Genomic DNA, 18,538 nt, shown 5'->3' with positions numbered 1-18,538 from the left:
GAAATATGGACTTGTATTGTACTAGTGATATTGTATGCATATGTATGTTGTTTATGTTCTTTGGTAATCTTCATTGCATGACTGAAAAACTTACCTGAAGCATGAAACTGTGTTTCTGGACGAAGGTACAATCAAAGTTGTTTATATGTAAATAAATAAGTTGCAAACCCGGAACCTGACCTTCCAATCAAGATTATACTGAATGTGTATGACCATTGAAAAGGAATCCTCTAGTGTTGCATAGAGAGCATCATGGCATTCTATTTTATTTATTTATTTAATCATTTATTTGGCCCGTCCTCCAAAAAGGAGCCCAGAACGGGTTACAAGAGTACACTCGTAATATAAGTAGGACCAACCTTAGTGAGAAATACAGACTTGGTGGACAGAGGGGTTTTAGATTACAGCATTTACAGTATAGACATAACATACAGACTTAATGGACATAGGGTGGTTTAAATTGCAGCATTTTCAGGATAGATATAGCATAACATAGAGGTAAATGGGTGCAGTGTCTCTAATCTAATCTAATCTTCATTTTATATACCAAATCTACTCCTTAAGGAGCTTGACTCGGTTTACAGTTCTTTAAAAAAAATGAAACATAACATAATAAGTAAAAACTGGGCCAAAAATTTGTTTTAGCTCCGGCACACTAAGGCCCTCTTCTATTAAACTGCACTAGCAGATTTTAGCACACAGAGCCGCGCTGAATGGCCTGCGCTGCTCCCGATGCTCATAGGAACTCTATGAGCATCGGGAGCAGCACGGACCAATCAGCACGGCTCCCCGTGCTAGAAAACTGCTAGCGCAGTTTAATAGAAGAGACCCGAAATGGAGAGAATGCTTTTCATGGTACATTATAACTGAAATGATAAAATAGCAAATCCAACCAAAAAATTAATGTGAGAGTTATTTATTTAAAGTTTTTTAAGCTATGTATGGGTACTTGTAACAATGGTGAAACCGAAGTAGATAGAGTAGAATTGCTAATCAATGCGATGGATGTGTTTCTTTTTCAGTGCAAATTAACTCAATAGTCAACATGCAAACATGCATTTCATCATGCAGTTGTTCTCTTTTAATTAATTTCTATCAGTGCTGAAAATCCAAATTTGCAAAGATAAGATCCAAACGGTAACAAAGCCTTGCTTTGCTCCTCAAGTTAGGATAACTATTGCATAAAAAATAAAAATAAAAATTACTTGTCGTTCAGTTTTCAAGGACCGATCATGTCAAAGAATGATGCCTGTCTGGGCGGTTGTATCCTTACACAACGCAGACCCTTATGTAAGCGACGTACATGTCACTATTCTAGTGTATACTTATGAAGGGAATTTTTTTAAAAATAAAGTAAAATTCTGGAACCTCTCATGGCACACCTGGAATCTCTTCAGGGCACAGCATTGTTGCCTTGGCACACAGTTTGAGAGACACTGTCCTACATGGTTTGGCATGAATAACTAGATGTTTATAAAAATTTCTGCACAGGTAAAGCAAAACAAAGTGGGGACAACCAAGCAAACGAGGAAGAGAAGACCTGGTTCATACTAACCCCCTCTTTTACTAAGCTGACTATGCTTTACAGCACACGCTAAACGCTAACGCGTGTATGTTATCCTATGGACACATTAGCGTTTAGCATCCGTGTTGATTTAGCGTGCGATAAACGTGCGCTAAAACGCTTAGAGCACCTTAACAAAAGAGGGCCTAAGTGTTCTTTATTAAGATAAATACATCAATGTCAGTGGTATTACTTTCTGCATCAGGAGTTTGGCAGCTTGCACTGGTGACTTCCAAACCTTCAGCTACTGGTTTCGATACTGTTTCTGTTTTGTATACAGTACTCCTCTGAAATTGAGGGCGGCAGGAGAGGGCAGCTGGAGCGCCAGCGGTTTAAGAAAATCACACGCGGTCTGCTCCGACCGCCTTTTCCTGGAGTAAAGTCGGGCTACACCAATCAGGAGCTGCTTTGACACACAGCTCCTGATTGGTGTAGCCTGACTTTACTACTGGAAGAGGCGGTCGGAGCAGACCGTGAACGAACGAGTCCGCGATTCATGGGGGAACACTGTACTACAACAAAGAAACATTAAAACTATCAAATTGGAATATTACAAAACTATAGCTATTCCATTATTGTGCCACCCTAAGTTTTAGGTTCACATTTATGCCAGGGTTTTCTTGTACCTAACTCCCCCTCCCCTTTTACAAAACTGTAGCATGGTTTTTAGCACTGACCACAGCAGTAACTGCTCCGATACTCATAGACTTCGTATGAACGTCGGAGCTATTACTGCCACAGCTGATGCTAAAAACCGCTTTTACGGTTTTGTAAAAGGGAGATAAGTTAGGTGCACACCAGTCCATATTCTATTATTATGAACTAACTCAAAAAAATACCAATGATCCGCCCTAACCATGCCCACTTTAGGTGCTTTGGACAAAGAATCTATCTTTTATAGGCTTGCACCTACCAAGTTAGGCTTCTGTCAATTAAATATTGGCACCGATTAAGTCTAAGCGCGCTGATGTAGGCGGCTAACTTTAGGCAGGCTTTAAAGAATATGCCGCTTAGATTACAAAATTACTCTTAAAGTACAAAGCCTGTGCATTAGATATTGGAGGCATTCCCAGCATGTCACTATACAGGTGTCCACCGAAAATGTTATTGCTTTTTCAAATTTATACTTGAAATATCCACTGTATAAAGCAAAATTTTCTTAGCATTTCAAGTATCTTTTAAAAAAAATCATAAGTATAACACAAAATACAATCATTTTATACTTTAACATTACTTATTATATCATCAAATTATCGCTCTCATCAAATATCCCTCCTCCCTTATACCCAACAATTAATCATAATCAAAATAAATCATAAAATATTCCCACCCCCCCACCTCGCTCTGGACGTGTATGAACAAAAGGGAATTAATATTTATTCTACGCATTAATTTCAATCTTTACAGTATCTTGTTAATGGCTCCCGTTTCTTAAAATTTCCTTGCTGCACGGCAATTATCCTTTCCATTTTGAAAATGTTACACAAAGGGCTCCTTTTATCAAGCCGCGCTAGCGGTTTAACACGCATAATCCCACGCGCTAAACCGCCGGCCGCGCTAGCCCTACCACCTCCTCTTGAGCAGGCGGTAGTTTTTAGGCCAGCGCAGGGGTTAACACGTGATGAAAAGGCGCGCGCGTTAACCCCGCTAGCGCAGCTTGACAAAAGGAGCCCGAAGAGTTCCACCAAAAGCTATAATTCAGCCTATCCTAATTTTTCCAATTATTCGTAATCTGTTGTATGGCAACCCCTGCCATAATGAGTAGAAGCTTATTGTTATTAGAGGATATTTGGCTCTTAGCCCTCATTGACATGCCAAACAATACGGTGTCATAGGATAATGCCACCGGATTATCTAACAAATTATTTATTTGACCTCCATATTGATTTCCAAAAAGCAAGTATTAATGGACAATAGAATAACAAATGATCTAATGTCCCAGCTTCAAGGTGACAGTGCCAACATCTATTAGACTTAGAGCTATCTAACTTCTGTAAACAAACTGGGGTCCAAAATGCTCTATGTAACAGTAAAAAACAAGTTTGTCTCATAGATGCAGACACTGTACATCTCATCCTCCAAGCCCAAATGCGTGGCCATTGAGATGCAGTAATTTGATGCTTGATTTCAATGCTCCAAATGTCCCGAAGACCAGTCTTTGGTTTCTTATTTGGTTTGTATAAAGCAAAATTTCTTCAGCATTTCAAGTATCTAATAATATAGACTTCGGTTTATATTTGTTCATTTATTACATGCTCTTCCGGATCTCAGGGACACCACTCACTGCTCAATATATCTCATAGCAGTTTAGCTTTATGTGTCTTATTATCATAGACCCGTGGAAGGGCATAATAAAAAAAAACATCTAAGTCCCCTTTTGGCCTAAGGCCTTAAACGTTGAAAGCAGAAGCAGGGAAAATGTCCATAACAAAAAAAAAACGTCCAAAAGGAGGTTTTTTTAAAAATAATGGCCTGCATCTACATTCAGCTGTTTAAACGCCCAGACCACCACTACGTCTACACTTATACCCCATAATGAACCAAAAAAAAGCCTAAGCCCCAAACGTCCAACACAAGGGCTTTTAGGCGAAGGAGGAGCAGTCCTTCGCCTAAAAGCTGGATTCTGTAACCGGTCTGTCAAAAACAACACCGGTTACAGAATCCACATCAACCCCCCCCCCCCCCACGACATCGGGGCAGGAGGGACCCCAAGCCCTCCTGCCCCGTGACACCGACCCCCCACCGAATACGTTCGGGGCAAGAGGGAGCCCAAGCCCTCTTGCCCCGCAGCACCCTGATGTTCCACCGAATACGTTCGGGGCAAGAGGGAGCCCAAGCCTCTTGCTCTGTGGCTCCGACCCCCCCCCTCCGATTATGTTTGGGGCAAGAGGGAGCCCAAGCCCTCTTGCCCTGGGCACCCGCGGCACCCCCCGATTACAATCAGGCCAGGAGGCCCAAGCCTTCCTGGCCTCTCGCCCCCCACCCCCTACACGATCGAGTAGGAGGGAGCCCAATCCCTCCTGCCCAGGCGGACCCCCTACCTTCCACTCCCCACTCCAATACAGGCAGGAGGGATCCCAGGCCCTCCTGCCCTCGACACAACCCCCCCAATGACTGCCCCCTGAACCCCCGATCGGCCCCCCCCCCACCGACCCATGACCCCCCCACACCCCCACACCTGTAAAATGTTGGCCGGACAGACTGCCAAACCCGCCCGTCCGGCAGGCCAGCCGGCTGCAGAATGGGGCCGGATTGGCCCAAGCGTCTGAAACCCCGCCCACAGGTGGGGCCTAAGGCACCTGGGCCGACCAGAATAGGACAAAAACAAAGGCCTACCCACTCTGCCCATCCATACCATCTATTAATAGGGTTACCAGACGTCCGGATTTCTCCAGACATGCCCTCCTTTTGAGGACATGTCCGAGGGTCTGAACAGCTTTTCATAACCCGGCACTTTGTCCGGGTTTTGAAAAGCTTCAGACGTCAGAATGGCAACCACGAACCCCCAGATGCAACACAGTAATGTCACGCACATGTGTGATGTCATTGTGTCACATCCATGCATGCACAGATGCCATCCCGACGTATGAACAGGTTAAGGGGGTGGGGCAGGGGGGGCGCAGCTGGGGGCGTGGCAGGGTATGATGCTGGGTGGACCTGGGGGTGTGGCCATAGGTCTAGATTTTCCTTCGGGATAATCTGGTAACCCTATCTATTAATCTCTACTGTCCTATCCCTTCCTCTCCCTTGGAGATCTTCTGTACTTGTTCCATGTGTTCCTGAATTTAGACAAGTCTTTATTTCCACCACCTTTATCATGAGGCCGTTCCACACATCCACCATCTTTTTCTTAAAGAAGTGTGTTTTATATTGTTCCCGAGTCTATCCCAATTCACCTTTATCCTAGGCCTCCTCAATCCGGAGTTTTCGTTCAGTTGAATGAGGCCTGCAAATTCATGTGCAAATTGCTTAGTACACCTCAGTAAACAAGCCCTTTAATGATGGCATTTTTGGATCTCAGAGTCTAATAACCGAATGGCCTTTTTACTTAGCTGCAATAAGCAGCAGCGCTGCACAGAGTCACAAAGAAGAAGAAAACAGTCCCTGCTCGAAAGAGCTTACAATCTAAACAGGATGACATGGATACAGTTAAGGGGAACGGTTAATCTGCTGGCTGGGCTGGAGGGCACAGTGAAGTAGACTATATAAAAAAGGTGGGTTTTAAACACGGGAAGGGAAGGGGATTAATGGACAAACTCGGGCAATTCCAGGCATAGGGGGCAGTTAGATGAAAGGAACAAAATCTAGAATTGGCAGCGGAGGAGAAGGGTACAGCTAAGAGCGGCTTATCTGATGGCTTTTGTCCAACATACTGATGTGGGCTTAAAGATTTATCCATATCATGCTAAAAACACATGACTTTTTTTCTAAAATAAACACTCATTTCCTAATCTCTGAAAACATTTTTTCATCTGTCTGCTCATTTTGTCCCGTGGGACGGTAGTATAACCCTACCTTTATATTCCTTCCCTCCACACATGTAATTTCTATCCATAAGGATTCCACACTGCTATCTATGTCATGCAGAATGTTTATTTTATTTGATTCAATTCCCTCTTTAACACTTCCCCCTCCCCATTCGCAGTTTCGGCAATCGCAATTTCACATATCCGCGATTTTTTGGGGAGGGGAAAAAAAGAAAAAAAATGCACAGTTTAGCCTTCCCCCCAGCCTTACCTGGTGGTCTAGCGGGCTTTCGGGGCATGAGCAATCTTCCTACACTCCTGCCCCGTGTAGATCGCCAATAGGAAATGGCTGTGGGGAGTTCCCGTCGTTGTCTCGAGAGACTACGGGAACTCACGGCAGCTATTTCCTATTGGCGATCTGCACGGGGCAGGAGCGTAGGAAGATCACTCCTGCCCTGAAAGCCCACTAGAACACAGTTCTTCAACCGCCGGTCCGCAAAAAAATCTTGCCGGTCCGCGAAGGATTCAGACCCCGCCGCAGCAAAAGGTGCCGGCGTCAGCTGACGTGCAACTTCCTGTTGCCGTCGCTATGCCGGCACTCCTGCCTGCCACCACCGACTTCTCCGCACCCCCAGAAAAGCAGCGGCAGGTCTGTGTGCTTTTAACTTCGGCACACAGCTGCCCCTAGGCAGTGTTTTAGCGCGGTTTCATGAGGCAGCCTCGGGGCCTTTGGTAGGCCGACCCACATCGCATCATCGAAGCAGGCCGGCCTACCAAAGGCCCCGAGGCTGCCTCATGAAACTGCGCTAAAATACTGCCTAGAGGCAGCTGTGTGCTGAAGTTAAAAGCACACAGAGCTGCTGCTAGCCTACAAAGAGGAAACATTTGCTGGAGAGGGAAGGGAGTAGGGGTGCTCCTGGACAAGGGAGGGGAAGGGGCTACTGCTGGCAGGGGAGAAGGGAAAGGGAAGAGAGTTACTGTTGGATAAGGGGAGGAAGAAAGGGAAAAGGTACTGCTGGACAGGGGAGGAGGAACATTGGAAGGAAACAGCTGGCAGGGAGATTAGAGGAGGGGAAGGAGTCAGGATGGAATGGAGAGATCAGATGAGGGAAAGGGGAGAGACAGAGGAATGACAAGGTAGAGAGAGATTGATGCTGGGAAGGAGGGTCAGATGAAAAATAAGAAAAGAGGGATAAAGATGCTAGATCTGATGTAGGAGAGAGGGGCATAGAAAGAACGCAGATACCATATGGGAGGGGGAGGGGTAGAGGGCAGACAGTGGATGGAAGAGGCAGATGCTGGATTGAAGAGACAGAGGGCAGACGCTGGATGGAAGAGAGTAAAAAGACGATGAAAGCAGAAACCAGAGACGACAAAGGTAGAAAAAAATAATTTTATTTCTATCTTGTGATTAGAATATATTAGATTTAAAATATGTATCCTGCTAGAGCTGATGTTAGACATAACTGGGGAGTGCAAAGCCCAGGCAGTGCGTCTTTAGCTTCCAGCTGGCTTAGGGCTCTCTCTGACCAGGAGGCAGTTGCCCTAGTTGCACTCCCCCTAACACCATTCCTGCCATGTGTAACTGCAGTATTTTGTTAGCATGATATTTGTGTAGCATTCTGTAATAATTTGGCTTATTCAGTTTTCTTGATAGTAGAGGGTATATATGGGAAGGGGAGGGGAGACGGGGGTTTTGTTGATCTTTGCCCTGTATTATTTATATTTATAAAATGGCAATTGTACAGAATATTGTTTCTCTTTATACTTTAATAAAATATGTTCAATATAAAATCATAACTATTTGAGGCTTGTGCGGATGGGATCAGATGGTTAACGGGACCGAGCTCGCGGGGATAGGGCGGCAATGGGGTTTTTAAAAATTTCAGTCTTATTAGTTTGCCGGTCCACGAAATAATTATTTTATTTCCGCCGGTCCATAGGTGTAAAAAGGTTGAAGAACACTGCACTAGACTACCAGGTAAGGCCGGGATGCTGGGGGGAAGGCAGAAGGGAGGCGGGGGTAGGTCAGAGCCGGACCAGAAGATATTTGCGGTATTTCACCATTCGCGGTCCGGCTCTGCCCCTATCCCCCGTGAATCCGGAGGGAGAAGTGTATAGCGCAACCCCTCCTTCAATTTGATCTACTCTATCCTTGCGATATAATTTGTACCCAGGTAACAGTGTCCCATTAATTGTCCTCCTTTCACCAGGTCTCCGAGATGCCTATTATATCTATCTCATCATTCAGTGCTATTTACTCTAATGCTCCTATTTTATTTTTTAGGCTTCTAGCATTTGTATACAGACACTTCAAATTGTGCTTTCTCCTTGCAACTATAGTCTGCTGAGAAGACAGGGAAAATTTGAGTCTTTTACTCTGCCTTCCTCTTAAACCCTCCTGGCTTTCTTTCACCATTATTGGAACCTCTCTACTGGGACTCCCTAAATATCCTGTCTCAATAGTATCCTCCATAGATACCTCACACCAAACCATCCGCTCCTGGGCAACTGTCGGCTTTCCCCCACATCTCAGTTTAAAAGCTGCTCTATCTCATTTTTAAACATTAGCGCCAGCAGCCTGGTTCCATCCCGGTTAAGGTGGAGTCCGTCCTTTTGGAACAAGCTCCCCCTTTCCCAGAAGGTTGCCCAGTTCCTAATAAATCTAAATCCCTCATCCCTGCACCATAAGATACAAACAGTTTACATTTGCCATATATACAATATGATGTGATTATCATACATTTGCCATATTTACAATACAATGCGTTTATCCTAACTAATCTATACAGAGAATCTTATTCCAATGGTCTCTTTCTAAAAACCGGGGCACTAAATTATTGTTGTTATTTTAAAGATTCCAGAAACTTCAAATTCCAGAGCAAAAGACATCCAGTGGTACCCAAAGCTGAGCCTCTCATGGTCTTTCTAGGGAGTGGTGTGATTCTTACAAAGGTTCTTCCAATTTCATAATCTAGTCAATTTTCAGTGTGATTCCTACAAAGGTTCTTCCAATTTCATAATCTAGTCAATTTTCAGACAATGAGAGGACATTGCTTTCAGTATGCAAATTACACAGCCTGGTTTTATTTCACATTGTAGAAAGGAAGTTGTTTGAGCTCCCAGCTGTTCTTTCTGCTGGCTTTCTAATCTGCAACCAAAACAATGAAAACCAATTCTTGAGCTCTCAAGAGCAGTAAGTCGCACATCAGCATTAGATGAATTACTGTATAACTACCAGTGACATTGCCATAACACCGCTTTGGCTCCCATTCATGTGTTCAAATGCGGAGAAAATTTACTGGCAGAACTCAGGCTCCTCTGCATGTTTAATTAGAATTGTTTAAATAGGAAAGCATCGGTATATAGCATATGAACTAACAAATGAGGGTAGTGCACAATTATTTATTGTAGGTTGAAACACTTATCTTCAAGTTTCCTCCAGAACGCAAACAAAAGAAGACCAAATGCCACGGATAGGGAGTAATTGTATGTCCTCCTTCTTGATTTAAAAATAAATTGAAAGCAATTTCACCATTTGTGGAAACCAGTAAAAAATCAGATTGAACCATTCTTTGGTTCAAACTAAAATTTAGGGCTAGTAAACAATTCAAGAACACTGTATTATTTGTGCATTCAAGACAGCACATTACACCCTGAGCACGTTCACCATAAATGAATGAATTAGCCATTCTGGGCATTTTCAGTTCTATAGATGAAGTCTTCAACTTTTACTTATTCAAAAAAGGAAGTACAGGGTGGGGGAGGAGATGGTATGAGAATGATCAAGTCAACTAGTATCCCACACTGCTCCTTGTGACCCTGGGCAAGTCCCATTGCCCCAGGTACATTAGATAGAGCAGTGGTTCCCAAACCTGTCCTGGGGGACCCCCAGCCAGTCAGGTTTTCAAGATATCCCTAATGAATATGCATGAGAGAGATTTGCATATAATGGAAGTGACAGGTATGCAAATCTCTCTCATGCATATTCATTAGGGATATCTTGAAAACCTGACTGGCTGGAGGTCCCCCAAGGCAGGTTTGGGAACCACTGAGATAAGAGTATGAGCCTACCAGGACAGAAAGGGACAAATGCTTGAGTACCTGAATGTAAACCGCTTAGGTTATAAGTGGTATATAAATACTGAAGTAAACAGTATTCTTTTCTTTTCCAAGTTGGGTTAATTTCAGTTTATGTTGAAGAACATTAAACCTCCAAGATTACATTTCAAACATATAGTCCATAAAATAATTAAAAACACATGCATAAGTAAAAATAGTTCCGGGGGCCATTTTTTTCCTATATGAATTGGGGGAACAGGTGGGCTGATATTTATAAAAGGCCAGGGGGCTCATAATCAAAATGGAAATACGTCTAAAAACCGGCCTAACTCAGCACTTGGACAATCAGTAAGACAAGTTATCCAAGTGCCGATAATCAAACCGGGTTTTAGACGTATCTAAAAACAACTTAGGCCTATTCAGTGCTGCTGTACGACCAGAGCTAAAAGGGGCATTTTAGAAGAAGTGGTGAGGGCAAGATTTGGGCAGGACGTGGGCTGATCTAAACTTAGTCGTACTGCAAGTATAATCGAAAGTTTAAAGAGGCTGCCTGGATGGAACTTGTACGTTGTGACTTAGGCCATGTAAAACCAGGTCTAAGTGCCAAAAAGGTATCCAAAATGACCAGATAAGCACTGCAGACACAAAGTACAGACCCCCACACACTGCCCCAGTGATCACTGCCCCCCCCCCCCCAACCTCCAGAACATCAGAACCTGGCATAGCAAAGCCAAGTAGAGAAGCACAGAGGTGGCTTAAGTAGTCTAAGAGGGTGGGCTAGTGAACCATAGAGAGGAGGACCCAGGCCCATAAGCCACTCTAACCACTGCATTTATGGTGGAACATGTGCACCCTTCAAATCTCCCCCCAAACCCTACTGTACTGCCATATAGGTGCCACCTGCAGCCGTGAGTACTATTGGAGTGGTAAACAGGTGAGTTTAATAGGTTTTGAGGGTGCTCAACATGACTTATAAGGGAGTTACAGTGAGATGTTTATGTGGCACCCTTTTTGTGAAGTTCACAGCAGAGTCCTGTAAAGTGCCTCACTACTCTGTTGCCATATCTAGGTGTCCAGTCCATTACTTTGCTGGCCCCTCTTGTCCAAAAGGTCCTTTTCTAGGCGTTTTTGACTTGGATTAGAATGGGGTATAAAGATAGATGACTTAGCGGTCTGGGCGATCAAACAGCTGGATGCACAGTTAGATGACTCTCGAAAACCAAAATATTTTGGATGTATTTTTTGAGAATTGACTTTAGACCAGGGATCTCAAAGTCCCTCCTTGAGGGCCGCAGTCCAGTCGGGTTTTCAGGATTTCCCCAATGACTGTGCATTGAAAGCAGTGCATGCACATAGATCTCATGCATATTCATTGGGGAAATCCTGAAAACCCGACTGGATTGCGGCCCTCAAGAAGGGACTTTGAGACCCCTGCTTTAGACACTGCCAACTTTGGGTGACTAGCGACTTAGGCCCAAAATGGACTTAGACCGTTTCTTTCGATTATGCCTCTCCATGCTCCTACTCCTATAGGTTGATTTTTCTTATGGCATCTACAATAGGTCAGTCCAAGCCTGGATATTCAATGCCACGATATGTCCAGACACCAGCATTGACCAGCTGCTGAACCAGAGGTTATGTAAATGTTGGCCAATATTCAGTGCTGGCACCTATATAATTAATTGACAATGATAGGACCACACAAAAGGCAGTCCTATCTGCCCACTTATCTCTGCCATATTCTAGCATTGAATATGGCTGGTGCCTTCATAACCTTTAGCTCCTCTCTGACTCCACCACTGGCCACAACTGACCAAGTTCTCTGTGGAGTGAAACAACATCAAATGGAAACCACTAGGGCAGGGGTAGGCAATTCCGGTCCTCAAGAGCCGGAGCCAGGTCAGGTTTTAAGGATATCCACAATAAATATGCATGAGATAGATTTGCATCTCAAGGAGGCAGTGCATGCAAATCCATCTCATACGTATTCATTGTGGATATCCTGAAAACCTGACCTGGCTCCAGCTCTTGAGGACCAGAATTGCCTACCCCTGCACTAGGGGATCCCTGGAAGGTGTTGATGCCACCACTGCACATCAAATTGGGCCTAATGAAACAATATGTCAGAGCTCTAGATAAGGATTTGGCAGGCTTCAAGTACCTTCAAGACATCTTCCCTAATCTGTCTGAGGCAAAGGTCAAAGTTGGTGTCTTCATTGGACCACCGATAAAGAAGATCCTGGAGTGCAAGGAATTTCCCAAGCAGCTAAATAGGAAGGAGAAAGCAGCTTGGAACAGCTTTGTTGCAGTGGTTCAGGGCTTCCTGGGCAATCACAAGGCCAAGAACTACATGGATTTGGTTGAGAATCTGGTGAATAATTACAGTGAAATAGGCTGTAGGATGTCTCTCAAAGTCCGCATCCTTGATGCTCATTTTGAGACATTCAAGGAGAACATGGGAGCATACTCAGAGGAGCAAGGTGAGCGCTTCTAACAGGATATACTGGATTTAGAGCGCTGCTACCAAGGATAATATGTTTATGTTTATTAAGATTTGATATACCGCTCCAGCATTTTACTCACCTAAGCGGTTTACAATGCAACAATTGATTAATGAAAGGAACTCCATTGAAGATAGGAAAGATAGAGATAGAAATAGAGACAAGATACGTAGATTCTAACAAGTAATCAGTGAGGATAAAAACAAAGATTACTTTAAAAAATTAGTTAATTATAAATTTAAAAAGATTAAAAATTAATTAATTAAATTAAAAACAACCTACAAATAAGATAAATTCCAGTCAGATATTAGGTCTTGTCCAGTCAGATACTCCAGTCCAGTGGAGACAAGTGACTACTCGATGCCGGGAAAGCACTGCACGCAGACAGGGATCCGGAAGACAGCCACATGACAGCCAGGTCCCAAAGCAGACCAAGGCAAGCGTCCCCCAACTCAATCCACAAAGTCAGACAGAAGGAGAACTCAGCAGCCACCATCCAGAGGCCTGGAACGTGATTGGAGACAACATCTGGAAGGGCTGATTTGTGAAAGTGACTTACAATATAATTGCAAATCTCTAAAAACTACTTACAGTGGTACCTCGGTTTACGAGTGCACCGGTTTGCGAGTGTTTTGCAAGCCGAGCAAAACTGTTGTCTCGTAAACTGAGCACTGCCCCGATAAACGAGCACTCAGCAATGGTGGCCCAGGGATGAGTACCTGCCTGCGGGTGCTGCACAGCGATTCGAAAGTGGTGCCTTCCTTGCCTCGGGGTCCCCGTGCAGCTGCCCTCCTGCTTCGGCGATGCCTCTGCCGTCCATCAGCGCTTTCCCGGCTCCCTTCTAACCTGGCCATCCTGAATGAGCATGCGCGCGACTTCTCTCTCCTCTCCTAAGTCAGACGCTGCCCCGACAACACGCTCACCACATACAAGCACGCAGGACGTACTCACCCCTGGGCCACCATTGCAAACTTCGGTTGTGGAACGAATCTTCTGAGTTTGCATTAAAGCCTATGGGGAACTTTGCTTTGCAAAACGAGCATTTTGGATTACGAGCATGATCCTGGAACGGATTATGCTCGTAAACCAAGGTACCACTGTATTTCTAAATCTTTTGTGGTCATCTTTGTAGAACTTCAACATAAATACATGTTAATTGTGATTCGTGTGTTGCTTTTCATGACTTTTTAAGAATGAAAAAAATTAAAATTCAGAGTTTTCACGTTTTAAATAGGTAAATTGCTAAATTTGGCAATCCTGGTCACCAAAGCAAAGTTTTATGGAAATAACAGACATTTTCTATACTTTTTAGGCATGAACAATTAGGAAATTGCACTTACTGCCCAGGAACAAAAATCCTGTTAACTTAGGGCTCCTTTTACAAAGCCGCGCTAGGGCCTTAACGCGCGGAATAGCGCACGCTAAGCTGTCGGGCGCGCGCTAGCCGCTACCGCCTCCTTTTGAGCAGGTGGTCGATTTTTGGCTAGCGCGCGCTAATCCGGTGCGGGCGTTAAAAACGCTAGCGCACCTTTGTACAAGGAGCCCTAAGTATTTTCAAGAAGTTGATGATCAATCTAGAATTATGTATGAAAGGTTCAGAGAGTGAGACTATCGAAAAGCATGTACAGTATTAATAAATGATATAAATAAGCCAACTGGTATGGTTCTCTTAGGCCATGAATAAAGTTCTGAGCTCTGTTCTGGTTCTGCAAGGTCTATCAATTCAGATTTTGTAGCCCATCGGCTAACTAACATGTTTTTATACAGCAACTGAGCCTTCTTTTTGTGTTCTTTCGAGTCTGTAATACCCAACAATTCTGTGACAAAAGTTTCTAGTCTTCTAATAACAAGCAAGTTAAAAGGTCATGTCTGTTCTGCAACTGCCATTTGCTCTTATGTCAGGTTTACATAGTACCTGATTAAGCAGCTTTGAGGCCGACATTCATCATGCCATTTCAGTTTGGCAAGATAAAGCACTCTAAAGAAAGTCAACACATGTCCTCAGACACACGGAGGCTTGGATCAATGAATCAGTGTCTGTCTTCCCTTCTGCGGGTTACAAACAGTATTGGAGACCTTAGAGAAAATTCACTGTGGAAATTCGCCGTTTGCATCTTGGTTCTTCAACAACTGCTTCAAAATATTCTAGGAGTTTTATTGGTGAATCTGAGCCTAACTCAACCTTGGATCTTCCAGTTTCTGCCCAAACCAAATCAGTGACCGAATTGGTCACTTGGTTTTGGAGGAAAGTGAAGCTGAAAATGAAACCAGTCAGCCTCACCCCTTCTCCCCCCCTCCTCCCCCACACCACCACATCTTGGAGCTGATGGTTTGCCACTGAAGGTCACAGACACCATCTTGAGATGGGAGCCAGTATAGGCAGGAATTACTATAAAATGTTCTTGCCTATACCAGCTCCAATCCCAAGATGGATACTGTGATGGATGGATGGATGTGAATCGCTCTTTCCCCAATTAGGAAAATAGACACCGGGTTGGGGGGGTGGGGGTGAGAACTTGTGTGTAGTTGTAGAAGAGGTGGGGGAAGGAAATGGCCTGACATTTTCAGCTGAAACCCAAACACAGATTTCAGGCCAATTTTGTTGATGAAAACAAAATTGAACCCAAAATTTGGTTGCATCCGTGCATGCTCGGAGGCCCTTCATACACGGCCCGAACTCAGAGAAGAGACGAGGTTTGCGTGGGGGCGGGGCTGGAGGTGGAATTTGGTGTGATTGGGATGAAAGCAGAATGGGGCGGGGCTGGAGGCGCAACGGGGCAGGGGCATGCCCTCTTTTTTGCATGAACAAATCTGGTAACCCTAGGGGTGGGGGTGGAAGGGGAAACCAGAAACAGTTTCAGGCCGCTACCCGGAAATTTTTCAGATGCCAGTCTATATTCAACACCTGCACCCATGTAGCTAAGCAACCAAAGATAGGAAAGTCTCTGTTTGGTTCTATCTGGTGACTTAGCTATGTGGACACCGGTACTGAATGTCACCAGTACCCAGATACGTCTCTCCCACAACTCCGGCCCCATAACGCCCTCCACCGTCCGGCTATAGTATATGTGTTTAGAGCCAATATTGAGCAGAAATAACCAGTTAAGTACATTCGACATCAGCAACTGGCTTGCTGAGCACGACTGAGCTGGCCAAGAGCTTATCTTGCCCACTACATCACATAGAAACATGAAGGCAGATAAAGGTCAAATGGCCCATCCAGTCTGCCCATCCACAGCGTCCAAATTCAGACAGTCTTTGTCTTTATCGGGAGTCTATTCCACGCATCTACCACCCTTTCTGTAAAAAAGTATTTCCTTAGATTACTGCTGAGCCTGTTACCTCTTAAACTCTTTCTATGCTACTGCTATTACGACTACTTATTATTTCTATAGCGCTACCAGAGGCAAGCAGTGCTGGTCATGTCATCTCACTTTGGAGTTTCCTTTTAACTGAAAGAGATTGGCCTCATATGTATTTATGCCACATAGGTATTTAAACGCCTCTATTATATCTCCCCTCTCCCACATTTCCTCCAATGTATACCTACATATGGAGATCTTTAAGTCTGTCCCCATACACTTTATGATGAAGATCATCAACCATTGTAGTAGCCTTCCTCTGAACTGACTCCATCCTGTTTATATCTTTTTGAAAGAAAAAGGAGGTATTGATGCCCCTGTATAAGACTTGGGTGAGACCTCATTTAGAATATTGTGTACAATTCTGGAGGTTGCACCTTCAAAAAGATATAAAAAGGATGGAGTATGTCAAGTGGAAGACTACTACAATGGTTGATGACCTTCATTATAAGGCGTATGGGGACAGACTTAAAGATCTCAATCTGTATACTTTGGAGGAAAGGCAGGAGAGGAGAGATATGATAGAGACGTTTAAATACCTACATAATGTAAATGCGCATGAGTCGAGTCTCTTTGAATTGAAAGGAAACTCTGCAATGAGAGGGCATAGGCTCAGGAGTAATCTAAGGAAATATTTTTTTTTACAGAAAGGGTGGTAGATACATGGAATAGTGTCCCAGAAGAGGTGGTAGAGACAGAAGCTGTATCTGAATTCAATAGGGCTTGAGATAGGCACGTGGGATCTCTCAGAGAGTGAAAGAGATAATGGCTACTGTGGATGGGCAGACTAGATGGGCCATTTGGCCTTTATTTGTCATCATGTTTCTATGTGTGGTCTCCAGAATTGTACACAGTATTCTAAATGAGGTCTCACCAGAGTCTTATACAGTGGCATCAATACCTCCTTTTTCCTACTGGCCATACCTCTCCCTATGCACCCTAGCATACTTTAAGCTTTCACCATCGCCTTTTCAACCTTTTTGGCCACCTTAAGATCTTCACATACGCCAAGTCCCGCTCTTTTATCGTGCAGATAAGTTCTTCACTCCCTAAACTGTACTTTTCCTTCAGGTTTCTGCAGCCCAAATGCATGACCTTACATTTCTTAGAATTAAATTTTAGTTGCCAAATTTCAGACCATTCCAGCAAAGAGGCAAATCTTATCATTCGGTCCTTCAGCAATTCCTTTTACAAAAATGTTAAAAAGAGCAGGCCCATGAACCAAACCTTGAGGCACACCACTAGTAACATCCCTTTCCTCAGAACAATCTCCATTGACCACTACTCTCTGTCACCTTCCATTCAACCAGTTTCTGACCCAGTCCATCACTTTGGGGCCCATACCAAGGGCACTCAGCTGATTTATAAGACGCCTATGTGGAACATTGTTAAAGCCTTTGCTGAACTCTAAAATACATGTTGTAAAGTCTCATGAGGCTGCCATATGACATCGCGCAGCCATCTTGAAACTCTGAGTGGTGGTGGTGGTGGCTATTGCAGCGGCAGGGGCAGAAAAGTGTTGAGTTTTTCCCTATCCCCGAAGAGACCTCTGGATCACTAGGGAGGTTAAGGTAGGGTGCCCAGGGGGGAGGAAGGTTCGGATTAGGGCTGTGCTGCAAGGGGGAGGAGGGGGTTGCGTTGGGCTGAGAACTTTTCAGTGGCCCTTCGTAGTTTTATTGATAAATGTTCATAAATAGAAAATGGAAATAAGGTAATCTTTTTATTGGACTAATTTTAATACTTTTTTTTTTTACTAATCTTTGGAGATCCAAAGCCCCTTCCTCAGGTTTGGACAGGATACCACAACAGCAGTATGCTGTACTGATCTGAGGAAGGTGGTATTAGCCTGTGAAAGCTTATTGCAAAATGGCATTATCTTATTTTCCTTTTTTTTGCTTTATTTCTGTTTGTTAATTTGTAAAGTGGTGATTGCAAAACTATGAAACCCAAGCACTAAGACCTGTATTTGCAAATTGGATATTGAAAACAATTTAGACAGTTATAACTATAAATTATCCCTGCAGTTCTATCTAATATAATAAAATGGTAAGCCGCGCATGCGCACTTCCTATGCGTGCGCCGGTTTTCCGTGAGCTGTAGCGACACATAGGAAGTGCGCATGCGCGGCTTACGATTCTTTGAAAGACGCGGCGGTGGCTACTCTCACCATCCCCGGACTGGACAGGGGGAGCAGGTAAGGGGGTGCTGCAGTACAGGAGGAGCAGAGAAGAGGTGATTCTGGACAGGGGGGAGGTAACAGGAAGGGAGGCCTACTGCTGGATAGGGGAAGCAGGGAAGAGGTGCTGCTAGACGGGGGGGGGGGGGGGGGGGGGAAGAAGGTAAAAGGAAGGGAGAAGGGCTCCTGCAAAGGAGAAGAGCTACTGCTGGATATGGAGAGCTGCTGGAAATGGGGTGATGCTGAACAGGGGGAGATAAAAGGAGAAGGGCTACTGCTATATAGGGGGAGCAGGGAATGGGTGGGGGTGCTGCTGGACAGGGAGGAGGTAAAAGTAAGGGAGAAGGGCTGCTAGTACCCGTTAATGTAATGGGCTAGACAACTAGTTTTATAATATTTTGCCATGC

At 44.3% G+C, this 18,538-nt stretch overlaps 1 protein-coding gene across 4 annotated transcripts in view; it reads right to left on the bottom strand.

Moving 5' to 3' along the window:
* CRTAC1 (cartilage acidic protein 1) overlaps window positions 1-18,538 on the bottom strand; it is a 631,767-nt gene that overhangs the window by 83,909 nt on the left and 529,320 nt on the right. For 2 of the 4 annotated variants that reach the window (XM_033942556.1, XM_033942557.1), the window contains one exon: window positions 12,657-13,097. The exons of 1 other annotated variant lie outside the window; for it this stretch is intronic. In XM_033942556.1, coding sequence (XP_033798447.1) covers window positions 12,916-13,097 — 182 coding nt within the window. In that variant the 3' untranslated portion in view covers window positions 12,657-12,915. Of the gene's footprint in view, window positions 1-9,069; window positions 9,182-12,656; window positions 13,098-18,538 lie in introns of those variants that run through there. One more of the 4 variants, XM_033942561.1, reaches the window with a different exon arrangement.

This window comes from Geotrypetes seraphini, chromosome 4, assembly GCF_902459505.1.
Source record: "Geotrypetes seraphini chromosome 4, aGeoSer1.1, whole genome shotgun sequence".
In the NCBI taxonomy this organism is placed as follows: Eukaryota; Metazoa; Chordata; class Amphibia; order Gymnophiona; family Dermophiidae; genus Geotrypetes; species Geotrypetes seraphini.
This window is presented reverse-complemented; position numbering and strand designations above follow the sequence as displayed.